The 27,952-nt window shown below is 41.2% G+C and overlaps 1 protein-coding gene across 1 annotated transcript; it reads left to right on the top strand.

The window, feature by feature from the left end:
• The first annotated feature begins 840 nt into the window (after nucleotides 1–840).
• On the top strand, nucleotides 841–27,952 carry LOC117343611. The gene is made up of 3 exons (XM_033906047.1): nucleotides 841–1,909; nucleotides 26,732–26,844; nucleotides 27,362–27,952. The coding sequence occupies exons 1-3, from the start codon at nucleotides 1,858–1,860 to the stop codon at nucleotides 27,632–27,634; spliced, it is 438 nt and encodes a 145-aa protein (XP_033761938.1). The 5' UTR covers nucleotides 841–1,857; the 3' UTR covers nucleotides 27,635–27,952.

Raw genomic sequence — 27,952 nt, 5'->3', positions numbered from 1 at the left:
ATGTAACACGACACGCGACCTGCAGTTCTCATTTAATGTTTCACGCGAAGAGAAGATAATTCCGTGTCTTGAGTATCAACTATATCCGGGGCTTTTAAGGTTCGGTAGCATGTAGTACCGAATTTCTTAGTGTGATTTTGAATGTTTATATTATATTGAGAGGAAAAATCGATCAGTCTTAAAATGTAAACAAGATAAAATGTTATGCGTTTTTTGCAACATACTATAGGAGAAAAAAAAAAGCTCAAATGATTTGAAGTCATTGAACTTTCCGATATTTCCTCCGACCGTCTTAACGGAAACCATGAATGGACGAGGTGCGGTTTGTTTTACGTGATCCAACATAAGTTGTAAAGACAATTAGACAATGTCTGTCGGATAAAAGGTTTCTTCATCAAAACAAAGGATACTGTAGGCGCATACAGGACGGCTAAAGCTGAAATCCTACAATGTTTACAAAGAGGTAATTTATAACGGGCATGTCTGTTTTACGCAAAACACGTATGGTTTTAATCGGCATACAAAGCCTGTTACCTCAAAGGACCGTCAGCTTGACGATCGTTATTGCACAATGTAGATTACGTGTAACTCTTGTAATAGACATCCATATGATAACTTACAAATTAGATGTTTATAATCAATGGTGGTAATGGTTTTAGGGGATTGTTTCTATAAATATGTTCGCAAGATGAACGCTGGATTATAAAAGATATTTTAAAATGTTAAGCTGACACACCTTAAGCGGGATCAGAAGATAACATCGAGTGGAATGGAACAATACTGATCGGAGATAATTCTGTGACTAGCGTTGTCTTCAGAGTCACACATAGGTGGTTCTATTCTGTTTAATTAACAAACATTTACAGAAATAGACTAGTGATATATAGAGGCCAACAATACCGCCCTATGTAAATCAAGGCTCCAGCATTGTCCGACCCAGGACCCACAGCTCTGAGAGATTCTGTGTGACTTGTGACCCGGAGACAGCGGCTCAGTAACATGGAAGTCCGAATACAATACACCCAACACCACAGTTAACCTCGTCAACAGCGGACCTAACACGTGATAGTTCACCAGGAAATATCAACTGTAAACTAAACAATGCTTTAAGTCTTTAATGTGACGGAATTCACAGAAATGTGGAATATTGTGATACGTGGACCCCGTTCAATTCGTCATGAAGTTTATGGTAATCATATGTGGTATTGACAGCAAGTTGACAAGACGCGTTATGACAAATTGATTCTTCAGTCTATATTCAAGTGTATCGATTTTATGTAAATGCGTATCACAATATATCAAGTATGTTATTTCTTTGGCGAGATATTGACTAGAAATGTTCAAGTGTAACATGACCTTGTCCGTTAAACTATTTAACAGGACCTGTGTTTCCATACCAGAAGGATATTAGTCTCGACCAGGCCCTCTATAAAACACCAGCGGCCATAGAAAACACATTGGCGAAGAGACATGTGTTTTACGTCTTTAGTACACTCCTAATTGATAAACGAAATTGGTTTAATCTAATCAACCAAACATTGAACAGATCGCAATAGCAATGCGTCATATGTGACAAGTGTTTGCATCAGGAATTTACACCAGAAACAGATCGCGTGTGATACCAAAAGAAAACCATCAATTGGAGTATTGTCGAGGCGGTACCGGGGTGTTTATTGTAGAACTAAAATAGAAGTTTCGTGTAAGAGATAAGGAGATCCAGGATTATTCGACATATTTTGTGTGAGGTACAGGGCACTTTACACAGGGACATGTTTATACCCTGGCACCACTAGTTACAGGAACTACAGTTTTACCTGACAGAGATACCTATCATGACGTAACGTACAGTTCTGGAGTATGACATCATATCACGGATATGTGATCCTTTGGACTCTACTATTGCCCATAGGTAAGATTAACATTGCCACATATGTAAACATAGACGTCTATTGTTCTACGTCATCAGTGTATTTGTTATTCGTTATCAATGTATTGGTATATACGTCATCAGAATATTGTTTTACGTCATCAGTATATTTTCATACGTCATTAGTGTATTGTTTTACGTCATAAGTGTATTGTTATACGTCATCAACGTATTGTTATACGTCATAAGTTTATTGTCATACGTCATCAGTGTATTGTTTTACGTCATAAGTGTATTGTTATACGTCATCAACGTATTGTTATACGTCATAAGTTTATTGTCATACGTCATAAGTGTATTGTCATACGTCATTAGTGTATTGTTATACGTCATCAATGTATTATTATACGTCATAAGTTTATTGGTATACGTCATCAGTTTATAAGTATACGTCATCAGCTTATAAGTATACGTCATCAGTTTATTAGTATACGTCATCAATGTATTGGTATATACGTCATCAGAATATTGTTTTACGTCATTAGTGTATTGTTATACGCCATTAGTGTATTGTCATACGTCATTAGTGTATTGTTTAACGGCATCAGAATATTGTTTTACGTCATCAGTATATTGTCATACGTCATTAGCGTATTGTCATACGTCATTAGTGTATTGTTTTACGTCATTAGTGTATTGTTTTACGTCATAAGTGTATAGTCATACGTCATTAGTGTATTGTATTACGTCATTAGTGTATTGTTATACGTCATAAGTTTATTGGTATACGTCATCAGTTTATAAGTATACATCATAAGTTTATTGGTATACGTCATCAATGTATTGGTATATACGTCATCAGAATATTGTTTTACGTCATCAGTGTATTGTTATACCTCATCAGTTTATTGTAAAATATATCATAAATAGAGCTTTACAAATTAATTGGCTGTTTACTAGTATAACATTTAGGTATTAAATATTTCAGGAGAAGTAAGTCCTATAATATCACCGTTAATAACTTTACTAGATATGTTAGGATAAATGTGATGTAGTTGGCCATTCTCTGGCACCAGCTTCAGTATTCTACAGTACTCTCCTTCCTATCGATCGTGATTGTCCACAACTGTTGATTCGTAAAGATTACTCGTAAAACAAGGATAAGGTGGGTGTTTGGGTTTATAAATCAGGGAAACACATTTACGGTCACATTAACTCCATTACGTCCCATTGTGTACACTACAAACGCCGTAAAATACTGCACATCATTGTTTCCCTGCTTCTCTGAAATAAATCTGTTTTACGGGGCGAGCATTCAACGATTTATCTTCTTCCGTGTTTATCAGGATGCTATGATATCATACATTGTACATTGACAGGCTATTTATGTTTTCTGTATATATATCAGAGTGTCAGAGATTTGACAGGACTATTTATGTTTTCTGTATATATCAGAGTGTCAGAGATTTGACGGACTATTTATATTTTCTGTATATATCAGAGTGTTATAATATCATACATTGTTATCAGAGGTTTGACGGACTATTTATGCATTGCTGTATATATTAAGTATTTCAATGTCACAGATTACAGTTATATCACAGAAAGGCTTCAGTGTTTTAATGTTACAGAATATTGTGTTCAAACGTCGATTTACCCCTGACTTGGAAATCTTTGTCGGTACAAGCGTCGATTTAACCCTGACTTGGAGATCTTTGTCGGTACAAACGTCGATTTAACCCTGACTTGGAGATCTTTGTCGGTACAAGCGTCGATTTAACCCTGACTTGGAATCTTTGTCGGTACAAACGTCGATTTAACCCTGACTTGGAGATCTTTGTCGGTACAAACGTCGATTTAACCCTGACTTGGATATCTTTGTCGGTACAAGCGTCGATTTAACCCTGACTTGGAGATCTTTGTCGGTAAAAGGTACGTCCTTGTTCCTCTAAACAATCGGATTTTGTACACTGTCAGAGTAATGTTTTGTGGACGTTATGACTGTGTTCCTGTCACGTGATAGAGAGAAATCTTTTGAAACATTTTTATATTGGTCTCCAATCAACAAGGACGGGTCGCCCAAAGACTCCCCAACACTTTCTAGGAACCATTGTCATGTTCCCACAAAATGTATAAATTCGTCATATACTAATATATACTGATATATACATACATGTATACTGATATATACTGATATATATATATACTGATATATACTGTCATATACTGATATTTATCACATACCTGTTGTATCTTATTATAGTAATACAAGCAATTTCCAGACCATGAAATACAACGGTCTGTATTGCACATGTAACCATGCACCGACCGAATTTTAAATGCTATAATTGATTTATTATTTTTCTTGATTTTGTGAAAAAAACCAACTGTATATCTGGCGATATAGACTTAAACGTTAGTTCAAGGTAATTGTCATTTGGTTTCTAGATATCAATTCCAAAAAGATAAATGAAAAGACCAATATGAATTTGACAGCAATATTCAATATGAAATTAATTACCGCTTCTATAGACCAACAATGTTTATTTCTTAAAAGTTTCCCTTTCCTGTCATACATCTCAAGATAAAAAGTTGACAGTGCGTCATCCAATTATACAGGAGAATATACCTCGAAGTTTTCCTGCATGCTCCTGGCTGTAAGGTATTGGCGAAAAAGCTTCACAGCTGTATCGGTAGCTCGCTTCGTGTTAATAGCGTCGGCATTTTCAAGAATATTGTTAATATTGTCTTCAGACAGATTGGGGAAAAGGTTGTCGTCTGCCATCTTTGATTATTTACACTCTATTCATGTCGCTCAAACGCTTGTATCAATAACGTACGTACAAAATGCTAAGCGCTCGTGTGATCTAAATGCTTTCTAAAAATGACCGTGCAATATCGTTTTTAGCTCACCTGGACCGAAGGTCCGGTGAGCTTATGCCATGGTGCAGCGTCCGTCGTCCGTCGTCCGTCCGTCAACATTTGCTTCAAATCGCTACTAGTCAAAAAGTTCTTATTGGATTTTGACCAAATTTGGTCAGAAACATCCTTGGCAGAAGGGGATCAGATTTTGCATAAATGGTGGCTCTGACCCCCAAGGGGCCTGAGGGGCGGGGCCCAATAGGGGAAATTGAGGCAATTCCTTTAAATCGCTACTAGTCATAAAGTTATGAATGGATTTGAACCCAATTTGGTCAGAAACATCCTTTGGGGAAGGGAAACAGATTTTGCATAAATGGTTACTCTGACCCCCAAGGGGCCAAAGGGGCGGGGCCTAATGGGGAAATAGAGGTAATTCCTTTAAATCGCTACTAGTCATAAAGTTATCAATGGATTTGAACCCAACTTGGTCAGAAACATCCTTTGGGGAAGGGGAACAGATTTGCATAAATGGTGACTCTGACCCCCAAGGGGCCAAAGGGGCGTGGCCTAATGGGGAAATAGAGGTGATTCCTTCAAATCGCTACTAGTCATAAAGTTATGAATGGATTTGAACCCAATTTGATCAGAAACATCCTTTGGGGAAGGGGAACAGATTTTGCATAAATGGTTACTCTGACCCCCAATGGGCCAAAGGGGCGGGGCCCATTAGGGGAAATAGAGGTAATTCCTTCAAATCGCTACTAGTCATAAAGTTATGAATGGATTTGAACCCAATTTGGTCAGAAACATCCTTTAGGAAAGGGGAACAGATTTTGCATAAATGGTGACTCTGACCCCCAAGGGGCCTGAGGGGCGGGGCCCAATAAGGGAAATTGAGGCAATTCCTTTAAATCGCTACTAGTCATAAAGTTATGAATGGATTTGAACCCAATTTGGTCAGAAACATCCTTTGGGGATGGGGAATAGATTTTGCATAAATGGTGACTCTGACCCCCAAGGGGCCAAAGGGGCGGGGCCTAATGGGGAAATAGAGGTAATTCCTTCAAATTGCTACTTGTCATAAAGTAATGAATGGATTTGAACCCAATTTAGTCAGAAGCATTCTTTGGGGAAGGGGAACAGATTTTGCATAAATGGTGACTTTGACCCCCAAGGGGCCAAAGGGGCGGGGCCCCATATGGGAAATAGAGGTAATTCCTTTAAATCGCTACTAGTCATAAAGTTATGAATGGATTTGAACCCAATTTAGTAAGAAACATCCTTTGGGGAAGGGGAACAGATTTTGCATAAATGGTGGCTCTGACCCCCAAGGGGCCTGAGGGGCGGGGCCCAATAGGGGAAATTGAGGCAATTCCTTTAAATCGCTACTAGTCATAAAGTTATGAATGGATTTGAACCCAATTTGGTCAGAAACATCCTTTGGGGAAGGGAAACAGATTTTGCATAAATGGTTACTCTGACCCCCAAGGGGCCAAAGGGGCGGGGCCTAATGGGGAAATAGAGGTAATTCCTTTAAATCGCTACTAGTCATAAAGTTATCAATGGATTTGAACCCAACTTGGTCAGAAACATCCTTTGGGGAAGGGGAACAGATTTGCATAAATGGTGACTCTGACCCCCAAGGGGCCAAAGGGGCGTGGCCTAATGGGGAAATAGAGGTGATTCCTTCAAATCGCTACTAGTCATAAAGTTATGAATGGATTTGAACCCAATTTGATCAGAAACATCCTTTGGGGAAGGGGAACAGATTTTGCATAAATGGTTACTCTGACCCCCAATGGGCCAAAGGGGCGGGGCCCATTAGGGGAAATAGAGGTAATTCCTTCAAATCGCTACTAGTCATAAAGTTATGAATGGATTTGAACCCAATTTGGTCAGAAACATCCTTTAGGAAAGGGGAACAGATTTTGCATAAATGGTGACTCTGACCCCCAAGGGGCCTGAGGGGCGGGGCCCAATAAGGGAAATTGAGGCAATTCCTTTAAATCGCTACTAGTCATAAAGTTATGAATGGATTTGAACCCAATTTGGTCAGAAACATCCTTTGGGGATGGGGAATAGATTTTGCATAAATGGTGACTCTGACCCCCAAGGGGCCAAAGGGGCGGGGCCTAATGGGGAAATAGAGGTAATTCCTTCAAATTGCTACTTGTCATAAAGTAATGAATGGATTTGAACCCAATTTAGTCAGAAGCATTCTTTGGGGAAGGGGAACAGATTTTGCATAAATGGTGACTTTGACCCCCAAGGGGCCAAAGGGGCGGGGCCCCATATGGGAAATAGAGGTAATTCCTTTAAATCGCTACTAGTCATAAAGTTATGAATGGATTTGAACCCAATTTAGTAAGAAACATCCTTTGGGGAAGGGGAACAGATTTTGCATAAATGGTGACTCTGACCCCTAAGGGGCCAAAGGGGCGGGGCCTAATGGGGAAATAGAGGTAATTCCTTCAAATCGCTACTAGTCATAAAGGTATGAATGGATTTGAACCCAATTTGGTCAGAAACATTCTTATGTGAAGGGGAACAGATTTTGCATAAATGGTTACTCTGACCCCCAAGGGGCCAAAGGGGCAGGGCCCCATATGGGAAATAGAGGTAATTCCTTTAAATCGCTACTAGTCATAAAGTTATAAATGGTTTTTAACGCAATTTAGTAAGAAACATCCTTTGGGAAAGGGGAACAGATTTTGCATAAATGGTGGCTCTGACCCCCAAGGGGCCTGAGGGGCGGGGCCCAATAGGGGAAATTGAGGCAATTCCTTTAAATCGCTACTAGTCATAAAGTTATCAATGGATTTGAACCCAACTTGGTCAGAAACATCCTTTGGGGAAGGGGAACAGATTTTGCATAAATGGTGACTCTGACCCCCAAGGGGCCAAAGGGGCGTGGCCTAATGGGGAAATAGAGGTGATTCCTTCAAATCGCTACTAGTCATAAAGTTATGAATGGATTTGAACCCAATTTGATCAGAAACATCCTTTGGGGAAGGGGAACAGATTTTGCATAAATGGTTACTCTGACCCCCAATGGGCCAAAGGGGCGGGGCCCATTAGGGGAAATAGAGGTAATTCCTTCAAATCGCTACTAGTCATAAAGTTATGAATGGATTTGAACCCAATTTGGTCAGAAACATCCTTTAGGAAAGGGGAACAGATTTTGCATAAATGGTGACTCTGACCCCCAAGGGGCCTGAGGGGCGGGGCCCAATAAGGGAAATTGAGGCAATTCCTTTAAATCGCTACTAGTCATAAAGTTATGAATGGATTTGAACCCAATTTGGTCAGAAACATCCTTTGGGGATGGGGAATAGATTTTGCATAAATGGTGACTCTGACCCCCAAGGGGCCAAAGGGGCGGGGCCTAATGGGGAAATAGAGGTAATTCCTTCAAATTGCTACTTGTCATAAAATAATGAATGGATTTGAACCCAATTTAGTCAGAAGCATTCTTTGGGGAAGGGGAACAGATTTTGCATAAATGGTGACTTTGACCCCCAAGGGGCCAAAGGGGCGGGGCCCCATATGGGAAATAGAGGTAATTCCTTTAAATCGCTACTAGTCATAAAGTTATAAATGGATTTGAACCCAATTTAGTAAGAAACATCCTTTGGGGAAGGGGAACAGATTTTGCATAAATGGTGACTCTGACCCCTAAGGGGCCAAAGGGGCGGGGCCTAATGGGGAAATAGAGGTAATTCCTTCAAATCGCTACTAGTCATAAAGGTATGAATGGATTTGAACCCAATTTGGTCAGAAACATTCTTATGTGAAGGGGAACAGATTTTGCATAAATGGTTACTCTGACCCCCAAGGGGCCAAAGGGGCAGGGCCCCATATGGGAAATAGAGGTAATTCCTTTAAATCGCTACTAGTCATAAAGTTATAAATGGTTTTTAACGCAATTTAGTAAGAAACATCCTTTGGGAAAGGGGAACAGATTTTGCATAAATGGTGGCTCTGACCCCCAAGGGGCCTGAGGGGCGGGGCCCAATAGGGGAAATTGAGGCAATTCCTTTAAATCGATACTAGTCATAAAGTTATGAATGGATTTGAACCCAATTTGGTCAGAAACATCCTTTGGGGAAGGGAAACAGATTTTGCATAAATGGTTACTCTGACCCCCAAGGGGCCAAAGGGGCGGGGCCTAATGGGGAAATAGAGGTAATTCCTTAAAATCGCTACTAGTCATAAAGTTATGAATGGATTTGAACCCAATTTGGTCAGAAACATCCTTTAGGAAAGGGGAACAGATTTTGCATAAATGGTGACTCTGACCCCCAAGGGGCCTGAGGGGCGGGGCCCAATAAGGGAAATTGAGGCAATTCCTTTAAATCGCTACTAGTCATAAAGTTATGAATGGATTTGAACCCAATTTGGTCAGAAACATCCTTTGGGGATGGGGAATAGATTTTGCATAAATGGTGACTCTGACCCCCAAGGGGCCAAAGGGGCGGGGCCTAATGGGGAAATAGAGGTAATTCCTTCAATTGCTACTTGTCATAAAGTAATGAATGGATTTGAACCCAATTTAGTCAGAAGCATTCTTTGGGGAAGGGGAACAGATTTTGCATAAATGGTGACTTTGACCCCCAAGGGGCCAAAGGGGCGGGGCCCCATATGGGAAATAGAGGTAATTCCTTTAAATCGCTACTAGTCATAAAGTTATAAATGGATTTGAACCCAATTTAGTAAGAAACATCCTTTGGGGAAGGGGAACAGATTTTGCATAAATGGTGACTCTGACCCCTAAGGGGCCAAAGGGGCGGGGCCTAATGGGGAAATAGAGGTAATTCCTTCAAATCGCTACTAGTCATAAAGGTATGAATGGATTTGAACCCAATTTGGTCAGAAACATTCTTATGTGAAGGGGAACAGATTTTGCATAAATGGTGACTCTGACCCCTAAGGGGCCAAAGGGGCGGGGCCTAATGGGGAAATAGAGGTAATTCCTTCAAATCGCTACTAGTCATAAAGGTATGAATGGATTTGAACCCAATTTGGTCAGAAACATTCTTATGTGAAGGGGAACAGATTTTGCATAAATGGTTACTCTGACCCCCAAGGGGCCAAAGGGGCAGGGCCCCATATGGGAAATAGAGGTAATTCCTTTAAATCGCTACTAGTCATAAAGTTATAAATGGTTTTTAACGCAATTTAGTAAGAAACATCCTTTGGGAAAGGGGAACAGATTTTGCATAAATGGTGACTCTGACCCCCAAGGGGCCAAAGGGGCGGGGCCCCATATGGAAAATAGAGGTAATTCCTTTAAATCGCTACTTGTCATAAATTTATGAATGGATTTGAACCCAATTTGGTCAGAAGCATTCTTTGGGGAAGGGGAACAGATTTTGCATAAATGGTGACTCTGACCCCCAAGGGGCCAAAGGGGCGGGGCCTAATGGGGAAATAGAGGTAATTCCTTAAAATCGCTACTAGTCATAAAGTTATGAATGGATTTGAACCCAATTTGGTAAGAAACATTCTTGGGGGAAGGGGAACAGATTTTGCATAAATGGTGACTCTGACCCCCAAGGGGCCAAAGGAGCGGGGCCCCATATGGGAAATAGAGGTAATTCCTTTAAATCGCTACTTGTCATAAATTTATGAATGGATTTGAACCCAATTTGGTCAGAAGCATTCTTTGGGGAAGGGGAACAGATTTTGCATAAATGGTGACTCTGACCCCCAAGGGGCCAAAGGGGCGGGGCCTAATGGGGAAATAGAGGTAATTCCTTAAAATCGCTACTAGTCATAAAGTTATGAATGGATTTGAACCCAATTTGGTAAGAAACATTCTTGGGGGAAGGGGAAAAGATTTTGCATAAATGGTGACTGACCCCCGAGGGGCAAAAGGGGCGGGGCCCCATATAGGAAATAGAGGTAATTCCTTTAAATCACTACTAGTCATAAAGTTATAAATGCATGTTGTAAACTCAGAGAGTCTGGACTTCATTATTTCTTTAAAGCAGTTGGGATCCCCATGCTATAACCATAAATAGCATTGTTTGAGGTTAACAAACAAAAGGAATTGAACATGAACATTATTTTGACATTTGGTCAAATCCAACCAGGTGAGCGATACAGGCCCCATGGGCCTCTTGTTTTATAAACTTTTTCCGGAGACAGCGGTCAATTTAGTTTTTTATAGGTGGTCGCGTGACCTCTTTTCAGCCAATCAGAAGTGGCAAAAAATCAAGAAAAATAATAAATCAGTACATATGCAAGATTGCACACTTGTGTTTTTCTAACGAAACAGAAAGCATGAGTTTATTGTGCGGACGAATATATTCACATTAAGTAAGTCATAGATACACATTAGCGATGAGACGGAGAGAACTCCGATATGATGAAGTTTCATCGGCAGGTACTATTATATGTTAAGGAGTATTCGTTGGGCACTGGTCATTTGTCTGATGAAGGTGACAGTGAAGTCACCGAAACGTCACGCTCAAATCCTACACTGGTTGTGATATACCAAAGTCTATTACTGGTCATTTGTCTGATGAAGGTGACAATGTAGTCACCGAAACGTCACGCTCAAATCCTACACTGGTTGTGATATACCAAAGTCTATAACTGGTCATTTGTCTGATGAAGGTGACAATGTAGGCACCGAAACGTCACGCTCAAATCATAGACTGGTTGTGATATACCAAAGTCTCTTACTGGTCATTTGTCTGATGAAAGTGACAGTCACGAAACAACACAATCAAATCCTACACTGGTTGTGATATACCAAAGTCTATAACTGGTCATTTGTCTGATGAAGGTGACAGTGTAATTCACCGAAACGTCACGCTCAAATCCTACACTGGTTGTGATATACCAAAGTCTATTACTGGTCATTTGTCTGATGAAGGTGACAATGTACATGTAGTCACCGAAACTTCGCGCTCAAGTCAATTCAATTCAACTTTATTCCGTAAGTTTTACAACTTATTGGATAACATCATACAATGGTTGTGATATACCAAAGTCTTACTGGTCATTTGTCTGATGAAGTTGACAATGTAGTCACCGATATGTCACCTAGACTAGTTGTGAATCTAAACCTATTTACATTCATACTTACCAACCTGAAGAGCAGGTTTTATAATAATGTTATAATGCGAATTAGATTATCACTTACTGATTGATAAGTTGTGAGCCTCGTATTGAAGGATTTTAATTTTGCCGGACATATTGTATTATTTTTAAACATCATCCCTTTCAGTAATTATAAACTTTTGCCAATGGTGTTTAAGGGCCTCAATGTCACTTTTATAGAACTGCTTTTCTTGGCTGTTCAGAAAGTCATCCACTCATGTTAGGGTTAGGGTTAGGGTGCCTGAAATAGCTGTTTTAAGTTTTGGAAATAGATGAAAATCTGATGGAGCGAGATCAGGTGAATAAGGCGGATGCTCAATCAATTTAAAGCCACCATCGTGAATGGCAGCAACGGCAATGGCAGACTCTTTCACACTAACCTTAACCCTAACCGATTTTGTCCATATTGCAAAAGCGCTTGTCCTGTTACCTCGTCGATATAAACTAACCAAATGAGACCAGTCCTTGGGTACACGGCCCTATATAGTCAGAGAATAGTAGGACTTAAAAAGAACATCCTTGAGTACCTTCTTCATTACGAGGCTCACAACGTATCTATTAGCCCTCGTGGCTCATTTAATAACTGAACCAATTTCTCAAATGACAAGTTTGCCATCTATATCTGGTTATGTTTATAAAGACAATGATTGTCGATAAATGTGGAACTAATCCACCTATAGTCACGTAATTCTCACTAAATCATCTTTGTTATGAGATTTAATTTGATATCATTATTTCCTTGTGGAAAAGAACAGCTGGTTTATACATTGATAAATGAAAACAATATAAAATATTAATGTTTTTACCAATAGATATACATATGTAATACCAACACACACCGCCAGTTACCTATTAGTAAATACATATTTCTCCATTGTTATAGGAAGCCTAATGATCATGGATCAATTATGTTTTACAAGCATCCTGCTTTTAGCTCTCCGGAAACCCGATACACTTGTTCACATGGTGTGATGACAACACAAATCCGATGATGGTTTGTCTTGTAAACACAGACTTCTTAGCTCATTGTGATTTATACCATCAAACTCATATCAGCTTAATAAAATAATACCTGGCTTTTTTCACGTAATTTCATGGTAATTGTTCGGGTGGATGTAGTAACAGTAATATTTCAATCTAAAAGAATACTTTCAGTTCCCAATAGTTTGAAGTTTATCAAACAACAAATGGTTTGTGATAAAATATGTAGTATATCGTACAGACTGGTCGATCTCTCTATGGCGGGATAGCCGTCATTATCTAAAAAAACTCGGTCAAAAGTGTGATGTATCATACTGTTGGAATACTGTATATGACATCGTAAATGAGGTCGGTGCTCCAGGCATGCATAACAATTAAACCGTCGGTCTGAGAATGGTTATCTGCATTTAAGGGGTAAGCTATTTTACACCATTTGGCCATGTTTATAACACAGGCTCAAACAAACCCTTTCAAGTTGATAAAGAGAAAAAAACATTTTTCAAAAATTAGATAAGGAAATCGATGTGTAGAAGAAATTTTGATGTCTGAAGTATGACGTAGCGAAGTGTGTGAAATAGAAATTACTGTCTACATTCATATACTTACATAAAACTGATAATCAGGTCAATCAGATCGACTTGATGTGTATGTAATCATTACACGCCTATTAAAATGCCAACTCCATCACCCAAAACAGTCAGGAGAGTGTCGTATACATAGCATCGAACATGGGGGATCTCGTGTGCCCTCGACTACATCTACTCCAAAAGAGTCGCACAAATATCATGGAATGTGGGGTTGTTTACTTCTACTGATGTACTACAAAATCATCAAATGTTGGCGAATATTAGCGGCGGTAGTTCATCTTTAAATGCAGCTTCTCAATAAATTTTTAAGAAAAACCTTATTTTCACTGTAGACTGATGATTACCAATATCATTATTTGTCATCTACGTATACATATAACTACTTTGGAAAATACAAAATACTGTATCTTCTGGTGAATCAGATTACAGTTAAACTAGGACTGTTAATGTCAATATAAGTTAGTGTCTGATAATGATATATAGCTCTGTTGCGTAAGTTTTGTCCAACATCTGAATTCACCCCATAAAATTGTCCAATACCATATACCATTTAACATATATAAAGTACATACGGTATACGTATACTCTTTCCAGTGTGATTTACTCAGAATTTTTTATTTTTTTTTTTGTGGTATTTTGTTGTGCGTTTGTTTTTTATCATTTTTTTTTTTTTGCGGGGGGGGGGGGGGGGGGTAACCTTCTCGTAACAGCTGAGATCAAATAAGGATAAAGCAAGGAGATTTTGATATTTCCTTATGACAAAAATCTGGAGTATGTAGAATCACTCGCGGGTATTGGACAAGGTCATGTTGCTAATTTGATGATACGTATGTTACGCTTATTTTAGATAGAGGTTTTTTTGGTTTTTGTTTTTATTTGGTATCCTGGGAAAACTTTCGACACATCTCTAAATCAGCACCAGTGTATTGTCTCTCCCAATAACTTACCTAATATCTCAATACGATGCCCTTTTTATACAACATGCCTTTCTCATGAAATAGTCATGATCGATGTCAGATGTTCAATATGAAAACGAATTAAATATTGTTACATTGTCTTACGGGAATCCAGTGTTCCGTGTCCTGAATAATTAAACTGAGATAAAACCGAAAATTCCAAAGTCTTGATACAGAACAAGAGGTCCCAAGATAGATCAACGATAATATGAGCCTTAAATGTATTTTTAAATAAATTATCTCTGTTTTGCATGCAGGGATGGGGCATTTTATAACGTGCATGGTAGACTTTTAATCATTTTACTCTCACAGTAAACGGATAACGATCAGGAGGAATGGCGTATGTATTAATGTCGGGTTTGTTTATATTCTTACGGATGAATTAAGTGAACATTTGTAGAGAATTATTAAATTTGTTTATATTCTTACAGATGTTTTAAGTGAACAAACGATCAAAGGATTCTGCTGTAGAGAATTTTTAAGTTTGTTTATATTTTTACAGATGAATTCAACGAACATTTGATCTAAGTGTCCTTTTGTAGAGAATTCTTAAAATTGTTTATTTAAGGATTAACATCAATTATTTTTTCTGTTATACAGTCATAACAGAAAAAAACTGGAGTGTACTCTAAATAAACCGCTGAAGCGGTTTATGAAGAGAGTACACTCCAGTTTTTTTTATGTTGTGACTGTATAACAGAAAAAATAATTTATGTTAATTCTTATAATTTAATTTCGTCTTATACACACCAAGATATTTCACTTTCTTTGGCGAACTCTTTTCTGTGATAAATTATTACGCAACGTCATCAGCCAATCAAAAATGACGTTACATTGCGCAACGTCAAAAATTTTGTTATGGAGGTATAACAAAATTATTTCAGCCAATGAAAATGTGTGTTTCATACAAAATTAAATTATATTCTTATATATGTTTTAAGTGAACAATTGCTCCAATTATCCTACTGTAACGAATTCTTAAGATTTGCTTGTATTCTTACAGATGAATTTATCCAAACGAGTTTCATTCGATTTGAGTTTTTATGAAAAAGAGGCGGGTTTAATAAAATTTCACTCAAATGAAAACATAAAGATTTAAATGGACATAACAGAAAACTCATATTTTGAGAGGTTTTAAAGTCAAGATGAGAAACACTATATCAAACGGAGAAAGTCATTTTGTTGCGCCATTCACAATTCATGACGTCACGTCATTGCCCATATTAGACGTCACAATCGATTTCTGACTGGAGCAGCGAATCAAAATGCTCCAGGGAATAATATTACATTAGTAACATATGCAAAACTATTACACGGGCGAATTAGTCGGATAACAAACCAATTATGTGATCAGTAAATATAATGATAAAATAAAATATCCTCTAAATCATCCATTAGTAATTACATTTCAAGTAAGAAATTTTTATTTACAACGATTCATATCGTACAAACAAATAAACACTCTCCAATGAAATCATGATGCCAACCATAGCATCATACTTAACCTGCATTTCTCGAAACCGTTATGTCGGTAGGCGTGATTTGTCAAGACATAGTTATAATAGAAGCAAACTATTGGATATCTATTCATCCAGGGACGGTTAGCACCGCAGGCTGGGAAAGCAGGGATATAGGTTCCCGGAGGAAAATAAGCATGGCCGAAGGAAAACAGAACTTGCTAAAGATCCCAACGTTGTTAAGAAAGTTTTTGTGAAGTTTAAGGTTTTCCAATATAAACGAGGAGTATTCATATTCTGGTCATTAAGTGGAAAATTCTATCAGATGTGAGAAGTAAAGTATACTTATTTTTAGTTGTAGATTTTGCAGTTGTAGAGATGTGTAGTTGTAGAGATGTGTAGTTGTAGAGATGTGTAGTTGTAGTTGTAGAGATGTAGTTGTAGAGATGTAGTTGTAGAGATGTGTAGTTGTAGAGATGTAGTTGTAGAGATGTGTAGTTGTAGTTGTAGAGATGTGTAGTTGTAGATAGTTGTAGAGATGTGTAGTTGTAGTTGTAGAGATGTGTAGTTGTAGTTGTAGAGATGTGTGTTGTAGAGATGTGTAGTTGTAGAGATGTGTAGTTGTAGATAGTTGTAGAGATGTGTAGTTGTAGAGATGTGTAGTTGTAGAGATGTGTAGTTGTCCGCTGTGTCGTTGTCGCTCGTTGTCGCGCTGTGTATTTGTCGCGCTGTGTCGTTGTCGCGCTGTCGTTGTCGCGCTGTGTCGTTGTCGCGCTGTGTCGTTGTCGCGCTGTGTCGTTGTCGCGCTGTGTCGTTGTCGTTGTCGCGCTGTGTCGTTGTCGCGCTGTGTCGTTGTCGCGCTGTGTCGTTGTCGCGCTGTGTCGTTGTCGCTCGTTGTCGCAGCTGTGTCGTTGTCGCGCTGTGTCGTTGTCGCGCTGTGTCGTTGTCGCGCTGTGTCGTTGTCGCTCGTTGTCGCGCTCTGTCGTTGTCGCGCTGTGTCGTTGTCGCGCTGTGTCGTTGTCGCGCTGTGTCGTTGTCGCGCTGTGTCGTTGTCGTTGTCGCGCTGTGTCGTTGTCGTTGTCGCGCTGTGTCGTTGTCGTTGTCGCGCTGTGTCGTTGTCGTTGTCGCGCTGTGTGTTGTCGCGCTGTGTCGTTGTCGCGCTGTGTCGTTGTCGCGCTGTGTCGTTGTCGCGCTGTGTCGTTGTCGCGCTGTCTCGTTGTCGCTCGTTTGTCGCGCTGTGTCGTTGTCGCGCTGTGTCGTTGTCGCGCTGTCGTTGTCGCGCTGTGTCGTTGTCGCGCTGTGTCGTTGTCGCGCTGTGTCGTTGTCGTTGTCGCGCTGTGTCGTTTGTCGTTTGTCGCGCTGTGTCGTTGTCGTTGTCGCCTGTGTCGTTGTCGTTGTCGCGCTGTGTCGTTGTCGCGCTGTGTCGTTGTCGCGCTGTGTCGTTGTCGCGCTGTGTCGTTGTCGTTGTCGCGCTGTGTCGTTGTCGCGCTGTCGTTGTCGCGCTGTGTCGTTGTGCGTTGTGTCGTTGTCGCGCTGTGTCGTTGTCCGCTGTGTCTTTGTCGTTGTCGCGCTGTTCGTTTTCGTTGTCGCGCTGTGTCGTTGTCGCGCTGTGTCGTTTGTCCCTGTGTCGTTGTCGCGCTGTGTCGTTGTCGCCTGTCGTTGTCGCGCTGTGTCGTTTTCGCGTGTCGTTGTCGCTCGTTGTCGCGCTGTGTCTTGTCGCGCTGTTCGTTGTCGCGCTGTGTCGTTGTCGCGCTGTGTCGTTGTCGCTCGTTGTCGCCTGTCGTTGTCGTTGTCGCGCTGTGTCGTTGTCGCGCTGTGTCGTTTGTCGCGCTGTCGTTGTCGCTCTGTGTCGTTGTCGCGCTGTGTCGTTGTCGTGTTTGTCGCGCTGTGTCGTTTGTTTTCGTCGCGTGTGTTGTCCGCTGTGTGTTGTCGCGCTGTGTTGTCGTTGTCGCGCTTGTTTTGTGTTGTTTCGTTGTCGCTGTGTTGTAGTTGTGTGTCGTTGCGCTGTGTGTTGTCGTTGTCGTTGGAGTTTGTATTTGTTTCGTTGTTTGTCGTTGCTGTGTTGTCTGTAGTTGTCGGCTGTGTTGTTGTCGGTATGTGTAGTTGTAAAGATGTGTAGTTGTTGACTAATATCGAAGTCGTTGAGTGTTAGTTCCTCTTGTTTATTGGTGTAGGTATATATTTCACCCCTATGAATGCGGGTAGGAGTGACGATGATATCAGCAAAATGGTATTATTTTATACTTATCATAATGTGCATTGGCCGGACCTATATAGGTATATCTAATTACTGGCACATTAGCTAACATATGTACATGTACAGAATGTAGATACGAGGATTTAGTGTTTCTATGTATAAGTATATAAACTGCTAGTAAACATATTACAGTACAGAAGGCGTTGATCTTGTGTTGATCTTGTGTTGACTTTGTGTTGATCTTGTGTTGACTTTGTGTTGATCTTGTGTTGACTTTGTGTTGATCTTGTGTTGATTTTGTGTTGATCTTGTGTTGACTTTGTGTTGATTTTGTGTTTACTTTATGTTGATCTTGTGTTGATTTTGTGTTTACTTTATGTTGATCTTGTGTTTACTTTGTGTTTACTTTGTGTTGATCTTGTGTTGACTTTGTGTTGATCTTGTGTTGACTTTGTGTTGATCTTGTGTTGGCTTTGTGTTGATCTTGTGTTGACTTTGTGTTGACTTTGTGTTGACTTTGTGTTGACTTTGTGATGATTTTGTGTGGACTTTGTGTTGATCTTGTGTTGACTTTGTGTTGACTTTGTGTTGATCTTGTGTTGACTTTGTGTTGACTTTGTGTTGATCTTGTGTTGACTTTGTGTTGATCTTGTGTTGACTTTGTGTTGACTTTGTGTTGACTTTGTGTTGACTTTGTGTTGATCTTGTGTTGATCTTGTGTTGACTTTGTGTTGATTTTGTGTTGACTTTATGTTGATCTTGTGCTGACTTTGTGGCCGACGATTAGGGTAAATTGAGTAAGACCGTCCATCATACATTTAAAACTCTGTCGTCCTCAGCTTGATAATTGGAAAGTTGATATAGACATCCTCTGTCCATAAGAATAGAATCACGCGAGCATATATTCCGTCTTCAAACAAGGCTAACATTATTTGATTGATACACGCCTCAGGTGCACGTGCTTCCTGCATGTCGTCTTTAATTTCTCTAACATCATCTGAAGGACACATTCAACACGTGTTGCCTGTCGTCTTTAATTTCTCTAACATCATTGGATTGACACATTCAACACGTGTTGCCTGTCGTTTTTAATTTCTCTAACATCATTTGATTGACACATTCAACACGTGTTGACTGTCGTTTTTAATTTCTCTAACATCATTTGATTGACACATTCAACACGTGTTGCCTGTCGTCTTTAATTTCTCTAACATCATTTGATTGACACATTCAACACGTGTTGCCTGTCGTCTTTAATTTCTCTAACATCATTTGAATGACACATTCAACACGTGTTGCCTGTCGTCTTTAATTTCTCTAACATCATTTGATTGACACATTCAACAAGTATTGCCTGTCGTCTTTAATTTCTCTAACATTATTGGATTGACACATTCAACACGTGTTGCCTGTCGTCTTTAATTTCTCTAACATCATTGGATTGACACATTCAACACGTGTTGCCTGTCGTTTTTTCTCCGGCATTATTTTTGTTTTGTTTTTTTCGTTGTCGTCATCGTCGTCGTCTTCATCATTGCTATTATCATATTGATTTTATTTGGCTCTATATCTGTCTTGTTGGTGTGCTCTTTTATCATTTACTTTGAAAAATCACACAAAGATAATAAGTATGACAGATAGAGTCTGTACCATTCATCAAATTGCATGTTCTAACACAAGTTATATATAACCCGGTCACACTGACGGAAACCGTGCAGTCATGTCTATAACGATCCTTTATGGTGACCGTACAGTAACGACCGACACGTACTAATGGTGTTACCTCCCAAAGATAATATAAAGTTGTTATTTTATCTGATATTGCCGTACTATTAGAGTACAGCTATTAGTATTAACATTATCAGACTCTGTAGTTAATAAACACACTCCACTTAATGATATCCATAGTAAGTAGTAACGATATATACTTTAGGAAAAATCTTTGTAAGTTTGCTTTACAATCTCTCCTATATGTTTGAATACATCTACATATGAATTTTTTAATATATATCTACTGACCGTATAGGGGGACCGTGTTAACTCATGTGAGGACCCCGATAGCCCAGTAGGTTAGAGTACCGGCCATGTAACCTCAGGTGAGGGACCGCGATAGACCAGTAGGTTAGAGTACCGGCCATGTAACCTCAGGTGAGGGACGACGATAGACCAGTCAGTTAGAGTACCGGCCATGTAACCTCAGGTGAGGGACCACGATAGACCAGTAGGTTAGAGTACCGGCCATGTAACCTCAGGTGAGGGGCCATGATAGCTCAGTAGGTTAGAGTACCGGCCATGTAACCTCAGGTGAGGGACCGCGATAGACCAGTAGGTTAGAGTACCGGCCATGTAACCTCAGGTGAGGGACCGCGATAGACCAGTAGGTTAGAGTGTCGGCCATGTAACCTCAGGTGAGGAGGCCGTGATAGACCAGTAGGTTAGAGTACCGGCCATGTAACCTCAGGTGAGGGGCCATGATAGCGCAGTAGGTTAGAGTACCGGCCATGTCACCTCAGGTGAGGGACCACGATAGACCAGTCAGTTAGAGTACCGGCCATGTAACCTCAGGTGAGGGACCACGATAGACCAGTAGGTTAGAGTGTCGGCCATGTAACCTCAGGTGAGGGACCACGATAGACCAGTAGGTTAGAGTACCGGCCATGTAACCTCAGGTGAGGGACCACGATAGACCAGTAGGTTAGAGTACCGGCCATGTAACCTCAGGTGAGGGACCCCGATAGACCAGTAGGTTAGAGTGTCGGCCATGTCACCTCAGGTGAGGGACCACGATAGACCAGTAGGTTAGAGTACCGGCCATGTAACCTCAGGTGAGGGGCCATGATAGCTCAGTAGGTTAGAGTACCGGCCATGTAACCTCAGGTGAGGGACCGCGATAGACCAGTAGGTTAGAGTACCGGCCATGTAACCTCAGGTGAGGGACCGCGATAGACCAGTAGGTTAGAGTGTCGGCCATGTAACCTCAGGTGAGGAGGCCGTGATAGACCAGTAGGTTAGAGTACCGGCCATGTAACCTCAGGTGAGGGACCGTGATAGACCAGTCAGTTAGAGTACCGGCCATGTAACCTCAGGTGAGGGACCACGATAGACCAGTAGGTTAGAGTGTCGGCCATGTAACCTCAGGTGAGGGACCACGATAGACCAGTAGGTTAGAGTACCGGCCATGTAACCTCAGGTGGGGGACCACGATAGACCAGTAGGTTAGAGTACCGGCCATGTAACCTCAGGTGAGGGACCCCGATAGACCAGTAGGTTAGAGTGTCGGCCATGTCACCTCAGGTGAGGACCACAATAGCCCAGTAGGTTAGAGTACCGGCCATGTAACCTCAGATGAGGGACCGCGATAGACCAGTAGGTTAGAGTACCGGCCATGTAACCTCAGGTGAGGGACCGCGATAGACCAGTAGGTCAGAGTACCGGCCATGTAACCTCAGGTGAGGGGCCGCGATAGACCAGTAGGTTAGAGTTCCGGCCATGTAACCTCAGGTGAGGGACCGCGATAGACCAGTAGGTCAGAGTACCGGCCATGTAACCTCAGGTGAGGGGACTGTGATAGCCCAGTAGGTTAGAGTACCGGCCATGTAACCTCAGGTGAGGGACCGCGATAGACCAGTAGGTTAGAGTGTCGGCCATGTAACCTCAGGTGAGGAGGCCGTGATAGACCAGTAGGTTAGAGTACCGGCCATGTAACCTCAGGTGAGGGACCGTGATAGACCAGTCAGTTAGAGTACCGGCCATGTAACCTCAGGTGAGGGACCACGATAGACCAGTAGGTTAGAGTGTCGGCCATGTAACCTCAGGTGAGGGACCACGATAGACCAGTAGGTTAGAGTACCGGCCATGTAACCTCAGGTGAGGGACCACGATAGACCAGTAGGTTAGAGTACCGGCCATGTAACCTCAGGTGAGGGACCCCGATAGACCAGTAGGTTAGAGTGTCGGCCATGTCACCTCAGGTGAGGGACCACAATAGCCCAGTAGGTTAGAGTACCGGCCATGTAACCTCAGATGAGGGACCGCGATAGACCAGTAGGTTAGAGTACCGGCCATGTAACCTCAGGTGAGGGACCGCGATAGACAAGTAGGTTAGAGTGTCGGCCATGTAACCTCAGGTGAGGGACCGTGATAGACCAGTCAGTTAGAGTACCGGCCATGTAACCTCAGGTGAGGGGCCGCGATAGACCAGTAGGTTAGAGTTCCGGCCATGTAACCTCAGGTGAGGGACCGCGATAGACCAGTAGGTCAGAGTACCGGCCATGTAACCTCAGGTGAGGGGACTGTGATAGCCCAGTAGGTTAGAGTACCGGCCATGTAACCTCAGGTGAGGGACCACGATAGACCAGTAGGTCAGAGTACCGGCCATGTAACCTCGGGTGAGGGGACTGTGATAGCCCAGTAGGTTAGAGTACCGGCCATGTAACCTCAGGTGAGGGACCACGATAGACCAGTAGGTTAGAGTGTCGGCCATGTAACCTCAGGTGACGGACCGCGATAGACCAGTAGGTTAGAGTATCGGCCATGTAACCTCAGGTGAGGGACCGTGATAGACCAGTAGGTTATAGTACCGACCATGTAACCTCAGGTGAGGGGTCCACGATAGACCAGTAGGTTAGAGTGTCGGCCATGTAACCTCAGGTGAGGGACCACGATAGCCCAGTAGGTTAGAGTACCGGCCATGTAACCTCAGGTGAGGGACCACGATAGACCAGTAGGTTAGAGTACCGGCCATGTAACCTCAGGTGAGGGACCCCGATAGACCAGTAGGTTAGAGTGCTGGCCATGTAACCTCAGGTGAGGGACCGTGATAGACCAGTAGGTTAGAGTACCGGCCATGTAACCTCAGGTGACGGACCACGATAGACCAGTAGGTTAGAGTACCGGCCTTGTAGCCTCAGGTGACTGACCACGATAGACCAGTAGGTTAGAGTACCGGCCATGTAACCTCAGGTGAGGGACCCCGATAGACCAGTAGGTTAGAGTGTCGACCATGTAACCTCAGGTGAGGGACCGTGATACACCAGTAGGTTAGAGTACCGGCCTTGTAGCCTCAGGTGACTGACCACGATAGACCAGTAGGTTAGAGTACCGGCCATGTAACCTCAGGTGAGGGACCCCGATAGACCAGTAGGTTAGAGTGTCGACCATGTAACCTCAGGTGAGGGACGACGATAGACCAGTAGGTTAGAGTGTCGGCCATGTCACCTCAGGTGAGGGACCACAATAGCCCAGTAGGTTAGAGTACCGGCCATGTAACCTCAGATGAGGGACCGCGATAGACCAGTAGGTTAGAGTACCGGCCATGTAACCTCAGGTGAGGGACCGCGATAGACCAGTAGGTTAGAGTGTCGGCCATGTAACCTCAGGTGAGGGACCGTGATAGACCAGTCAGTTAGAGTACCGGCCATGTAACCTCAGGTGAGGGGCCGCGATAGACCAGTAGGTTAGAGTTCCGGCCATGTAACCTCAGGTGAGGGACCGCGATAGACCAGTAGGTCAGAGTACCGGCCATGTAACCTCAGGTGAGGGGACTGTGATAGCCCAGTAGGTTAGAGTACCGGCCATGTAACCTCAGGTGAGGGACCACGATAGACCAGTAGGTCAGAGTACCGGCCATGTAACCTCGGGTGAGGGGACTGTGATAGCCCAGTAGGTTAGAGTACCGGCCATGTAACCTCAGGTGACGGACCGTGATAGACCAGTAGGTTAGAGTACCGGCCTTGTAGCCTCAGGTGACTGACCACGATAGACCAGTAGGTTAGAGTACCGGCCATGTAACCTCAGGTGAGGGACCCCGATAGACCAGTAGGTTAGAGTGTCGACCATGTAACCTCAGGTGAGGGACGACGATAGACCAGTAGGTTAGAGTACCGGCCATGTAACCTCTGGTGAAGATCTATGGTTTGTCGTTCGATGCTTCCTACCCATGTCGGTTTGTGTTTCCCGGGAAGCTGAGAAATGGGGCCCGCCTGTGCTGTCGTGGAAGAGAGGGAAATGTACCTATCTATATTGAACTCTCTATATATCAGGCACTTTTACAGTAATATGGTAGTTTTCCTGAAAGGCTGTTATTCATATTGACCGTAAATGTCACATCATGACGGTTTATTGGTGAGATTTACATTCACTACATTTAACAGAGGATTTTTGTTTTGAGTTGTAAAGTCTGACGTGTATCGTAGTTTCTATAGGATTGAACAGGTAACATGACATTACATTTTTATTCAAAGACACGTGAGTTTCAACTGGTGTAAGTAGGAGACCAATCACCGACAAACCCTGCCTTAATAGTATCCTGGCTAACTTTGATTTCGCCCAAAATATAACATAACATTCGTTTTTGCCGACAAAGTTGACATGTGTAAGGTTTATCGCATGACATTGTATTGACGAAATACTTCTGAATACCGAAAAATTCCGGAAATCTTTGAGGGATCTTACCATTTGTGCTATTGATGTCGCAGTCATTCATTGATATTTTCTCCTCAGTGATGTACAAATGGCTCCTTAAAGGTGTTTTCATTTGATACAAATCTTTGTGTGATTAACTCTATATCATCGTCAACTCTTACGAACTTTCGTTGTGTCAAGTTCTATATTACCTCGACGTGTATCTATAGTTACTGTAACAGAAACGTCTATTTGTCAAACATTTGTTTCCTAAAGAAGCAACAGCTTCTGTCATTCTGTCCATTTCTCACGCAAAGTTTGACTGTTTTTGGAACAAATCGTTCCTGACAATGACTGGTTGTCGCCTTTCTGTTGTTTTCCTGGATGGCTTCCTTAAATCAGAAAGGACAGGTTTTCACACGTGTTTGTCGTGAAAGTGTTGTAAAACATGTCCTGATTTCACTTAATGACACTTTAAAACTGTACAAGCATGCCTTTCCTTTCCAGTCGATAACACCAAGACGTTCGCGTTTTCTCCGAGAAATGACAAAGTAATGAGTTTATTAGTGGAATACAGAAACAATAACATTGTCATTAAGTTGACAAGACCCGCTATAAAATACGATATTGTGATAATTCCATAAGAACAAACTTCCCTCGGGCTATGTTTTGACAAATACTAATGATGTTTAATTGTCTGTTGTTACAAAATTAGTTCCATATAGGACTTAATTGTGTTGCTAAATTCCATTCCATGTTTTTTTCCGTTTTTCAAATCAATACATTTAAAAACCCTATTTTGTATGACTCGATCAATACATTATGAAATCCTATTTTGTATGGTTCTCGATAAATACATTATGAAATCCTATTTTGTATGGTTCTCGATAAATACATTATGAAATCCTATTTTGTATGACTCGATAAATACATTATGAAACCCTATTTTGTATGGCTCTCGATAAATACATTATGAAACCCTATTTTGTATGACTCGATAAATAGAGTATAAAACCCTATTTTGTATGGCTCTCGATAAATGCATTATGAAACCCTATTTTGTATGACTCGATTAATACATTATAAAACCCTATTTTGTATGGCTCTCGATAAATACATTATAAACCCTATTTTGTATGGTTCTCGATTAATTCATTATGAAACCCTATTTTGTATGGCTCTCGATAAATGCATTATGAAACCCTATTTTGTTTGGCTCTTGTCTCTTTTGTGACATCCAGACTGACATGTCTATGCTGTAATAGTTTTCCGTCTTATATGACATGTTCCCAGATCCCTGATGACTTGAATAGTACCTACTTCAATCTGACGGCGCGCATCGTTAAAGATGGCGGATGTTCTTTTATTTGACGTATTCTCGGGTCCGCGACTGTTAATAATATAGTGTTAATATATGTTTTATAGTCCAAGTTTACAGAAATGTTTGCTTTTAGGTTTATGAGACAGTTGTAGGAGAAAATGTTATCAACATCCAGTAAATTATCGAATCCTGTTCCAGATGTGTTGTAAACGCTGCTTAATGCTTCCGTTGACCTTTTCCATGTCGTCCCACACCCATCACCGAGTATTGGAAAGGAAGCCAATGCACGTGTTTGCTGTTTTATTACAGTTCATAGACGTGATCGGGTCCGCAGGTCGCATCAGTCATTCTGTGTTGTATTACGTAATACTCTCGACAACTGCCCTTTTCTATGGCAGTACTGATTGATTTTGTCACCCATCTGTCCTCAGTAACGGTACTGTTTATCAACAAACAGCTAGTGACTACCCACATACAATCTAAAACAGTAATCTTCACTCAGAATTGATAATACTAGAACAAAACATGAATTAAACATTTGAAACAGTAAAATGAGAATAGGACCAGGCGTTTCGAAAGATTAAACGTCTTCGGCTTCATCGGCAGCACGTCTTAGGTCATATATAGGTCAATTTTAGGTCAGATCTCGGTCAAATCTAGGTCTATCGTAGGTCATAACTAGGTCAATTATAGGTCCAATGCAGATCAATTATAGCTCAAATCTCGGTCAAATCTAGGTCAATCGTATGTCAAATCTAGTTCAATCGAAGATCAAATCTAGGTCAATTATAGGTCAAATCTAGATCACACTCTTAAAATGACAACCAGGGTGATAGCTACCTATTACAGCAAGAATCAAACTGAAAATATCGACCACAAAATCAAAGATTCGAATCTCTCCAAACTCTACTTTTTAGTTGTTTTCCTCTTTCTCCCTTTCTCTCTTCGGTAAATCTTTACTGTTTACTTCTACATTTCTTTCTCTCCTCAGTATCGGTACAAAGTCTGGAATGCTGGAAGTGTATATCGGACGACTGTGACGGAAACCCCGAGCTCAACTACAAAGCCAGGAAAACGACTTGTGGAGAGGAAGCCTCTTGCATGGTATTTGTAAAAAGTGTTCGATATTCAGTATTAATACTTTGTGATCTCATATAGTATCGTAATAAAAACGGACTTTTACCAATTCATTTGTTTTAACACAACGCGTTGACAGGCCTTACCGAATAACTTAATTATCAATAAACTACCAAGAGTTGTGAGGCACTATTTAAAATACAGATTCTGTTGGATCTTTTCCGTCCAAGGTTTTGTTTACATCCCAATGTATACAATATGTGATGAGATCGGCTGGGTTATTTGTTTAATTAGTCCCACCTGTCTATAATGACGATATTTAAATGTGTGAGGACTATTTCACGTTTGTCAGATATTTGTAAGTACTTTTAGTTAATTAATATAACGTCAAGTATTTTGTCATTCTAATACAGGTATGGGAGTGATGTCATGGTTTAGGATTTTACCTGCGTTTCTTGTAACATAATAGAAATAGCATAAACCTGATTATTCAATGAATACATCACTATATATATTACACTATTGTATTTTTAATTCTTTATAGAAAGTCCGGTACAAGATGTACTACAACCTGACAAAAACAGTTTTCGACTCCATCATTCGCACGTGCTCCTCAGGTGAATGTAAACCCGTCACAGAGCGTGACTTCGCCCACTGTCTCACGGATGATCGGGTCTACATGGTCACGGGGTGTTCACTTAGAACATGCTGTAATGACAAAAACTACTGCAATTCCGGAAACATCGACCAGCCTCGGATCCAGTTAATATGTGTCGCTTTATCAGTCACGTGTTTAATCTGGGCCATGTTACTCTGATTTTTGTATCATTAATGCTTGTCCTAGCGATGCACGTCATGTTGTAAATTGAACAAGCACTTGTGCTTCACGTTGTAATTCTCTTCACAATGTGGAATGAACCATATGATATTATGGGGTGTTACTGGTAACGTGACGTGTCTGTTACAATGAACACTCCGAGACATCCGTGGGATTATTCACATCTTACATACATCACTTGTTACGGTCGCTTACATTGGTCAGTACTAAAAAAAAACGTTGTATATTTATGTACATATGTATTTAAATTGAATGAAAATGTTGATATTTTAATGGATTAAAACAGTTTTTATTGAT

The sequence above is a fragment of the Pecten maximus genome, chromosome 15, assembly GCF_902652985.1.
Source record: "Pecten maximus chromosome 15, xPecMax1.1, whole genome shotgun sequence".
Taxonomy (NCBI): domain Eukaryota; kingdom Metazoa; phylum Mollusca; class Bivalvia; order Pectinida; family Pectinidae; genus Pecten; species Pecten maximus.
The sequence above is the reverse complement of the archived record's forward strand: the minus strand, read 5'-3'. Positions and strand labels throughout refer to the sequence as shown.

What these genes read in the sequence shown, in the direction of transcription:
- LOC117343611 (XM_033906047.1), top strand. Translation starts at nt 1,858, where the DNA reads ATGACATCATATCACGGATATGTGATCCTTTGGACTCTACTATTGCCC. An exon ending in GACTCTACTATTGCCCATAG is followed by an intron (nt 1,910 to 26,731) that starts GTAAGATTAACA and finishes TTCTCTCCTCAG; the next exon opens with TATCGGTACAAAGTCTGGAA. An exon ending in GAGAGGAAGCCTCTTGCATG is followed by an intron (nt 26,845 to 27,361) that starts GTATTTGTAAAA and finishes AATTCTTTATAG; the next exon opens with AAAGTCCGGTACAAGATGTA.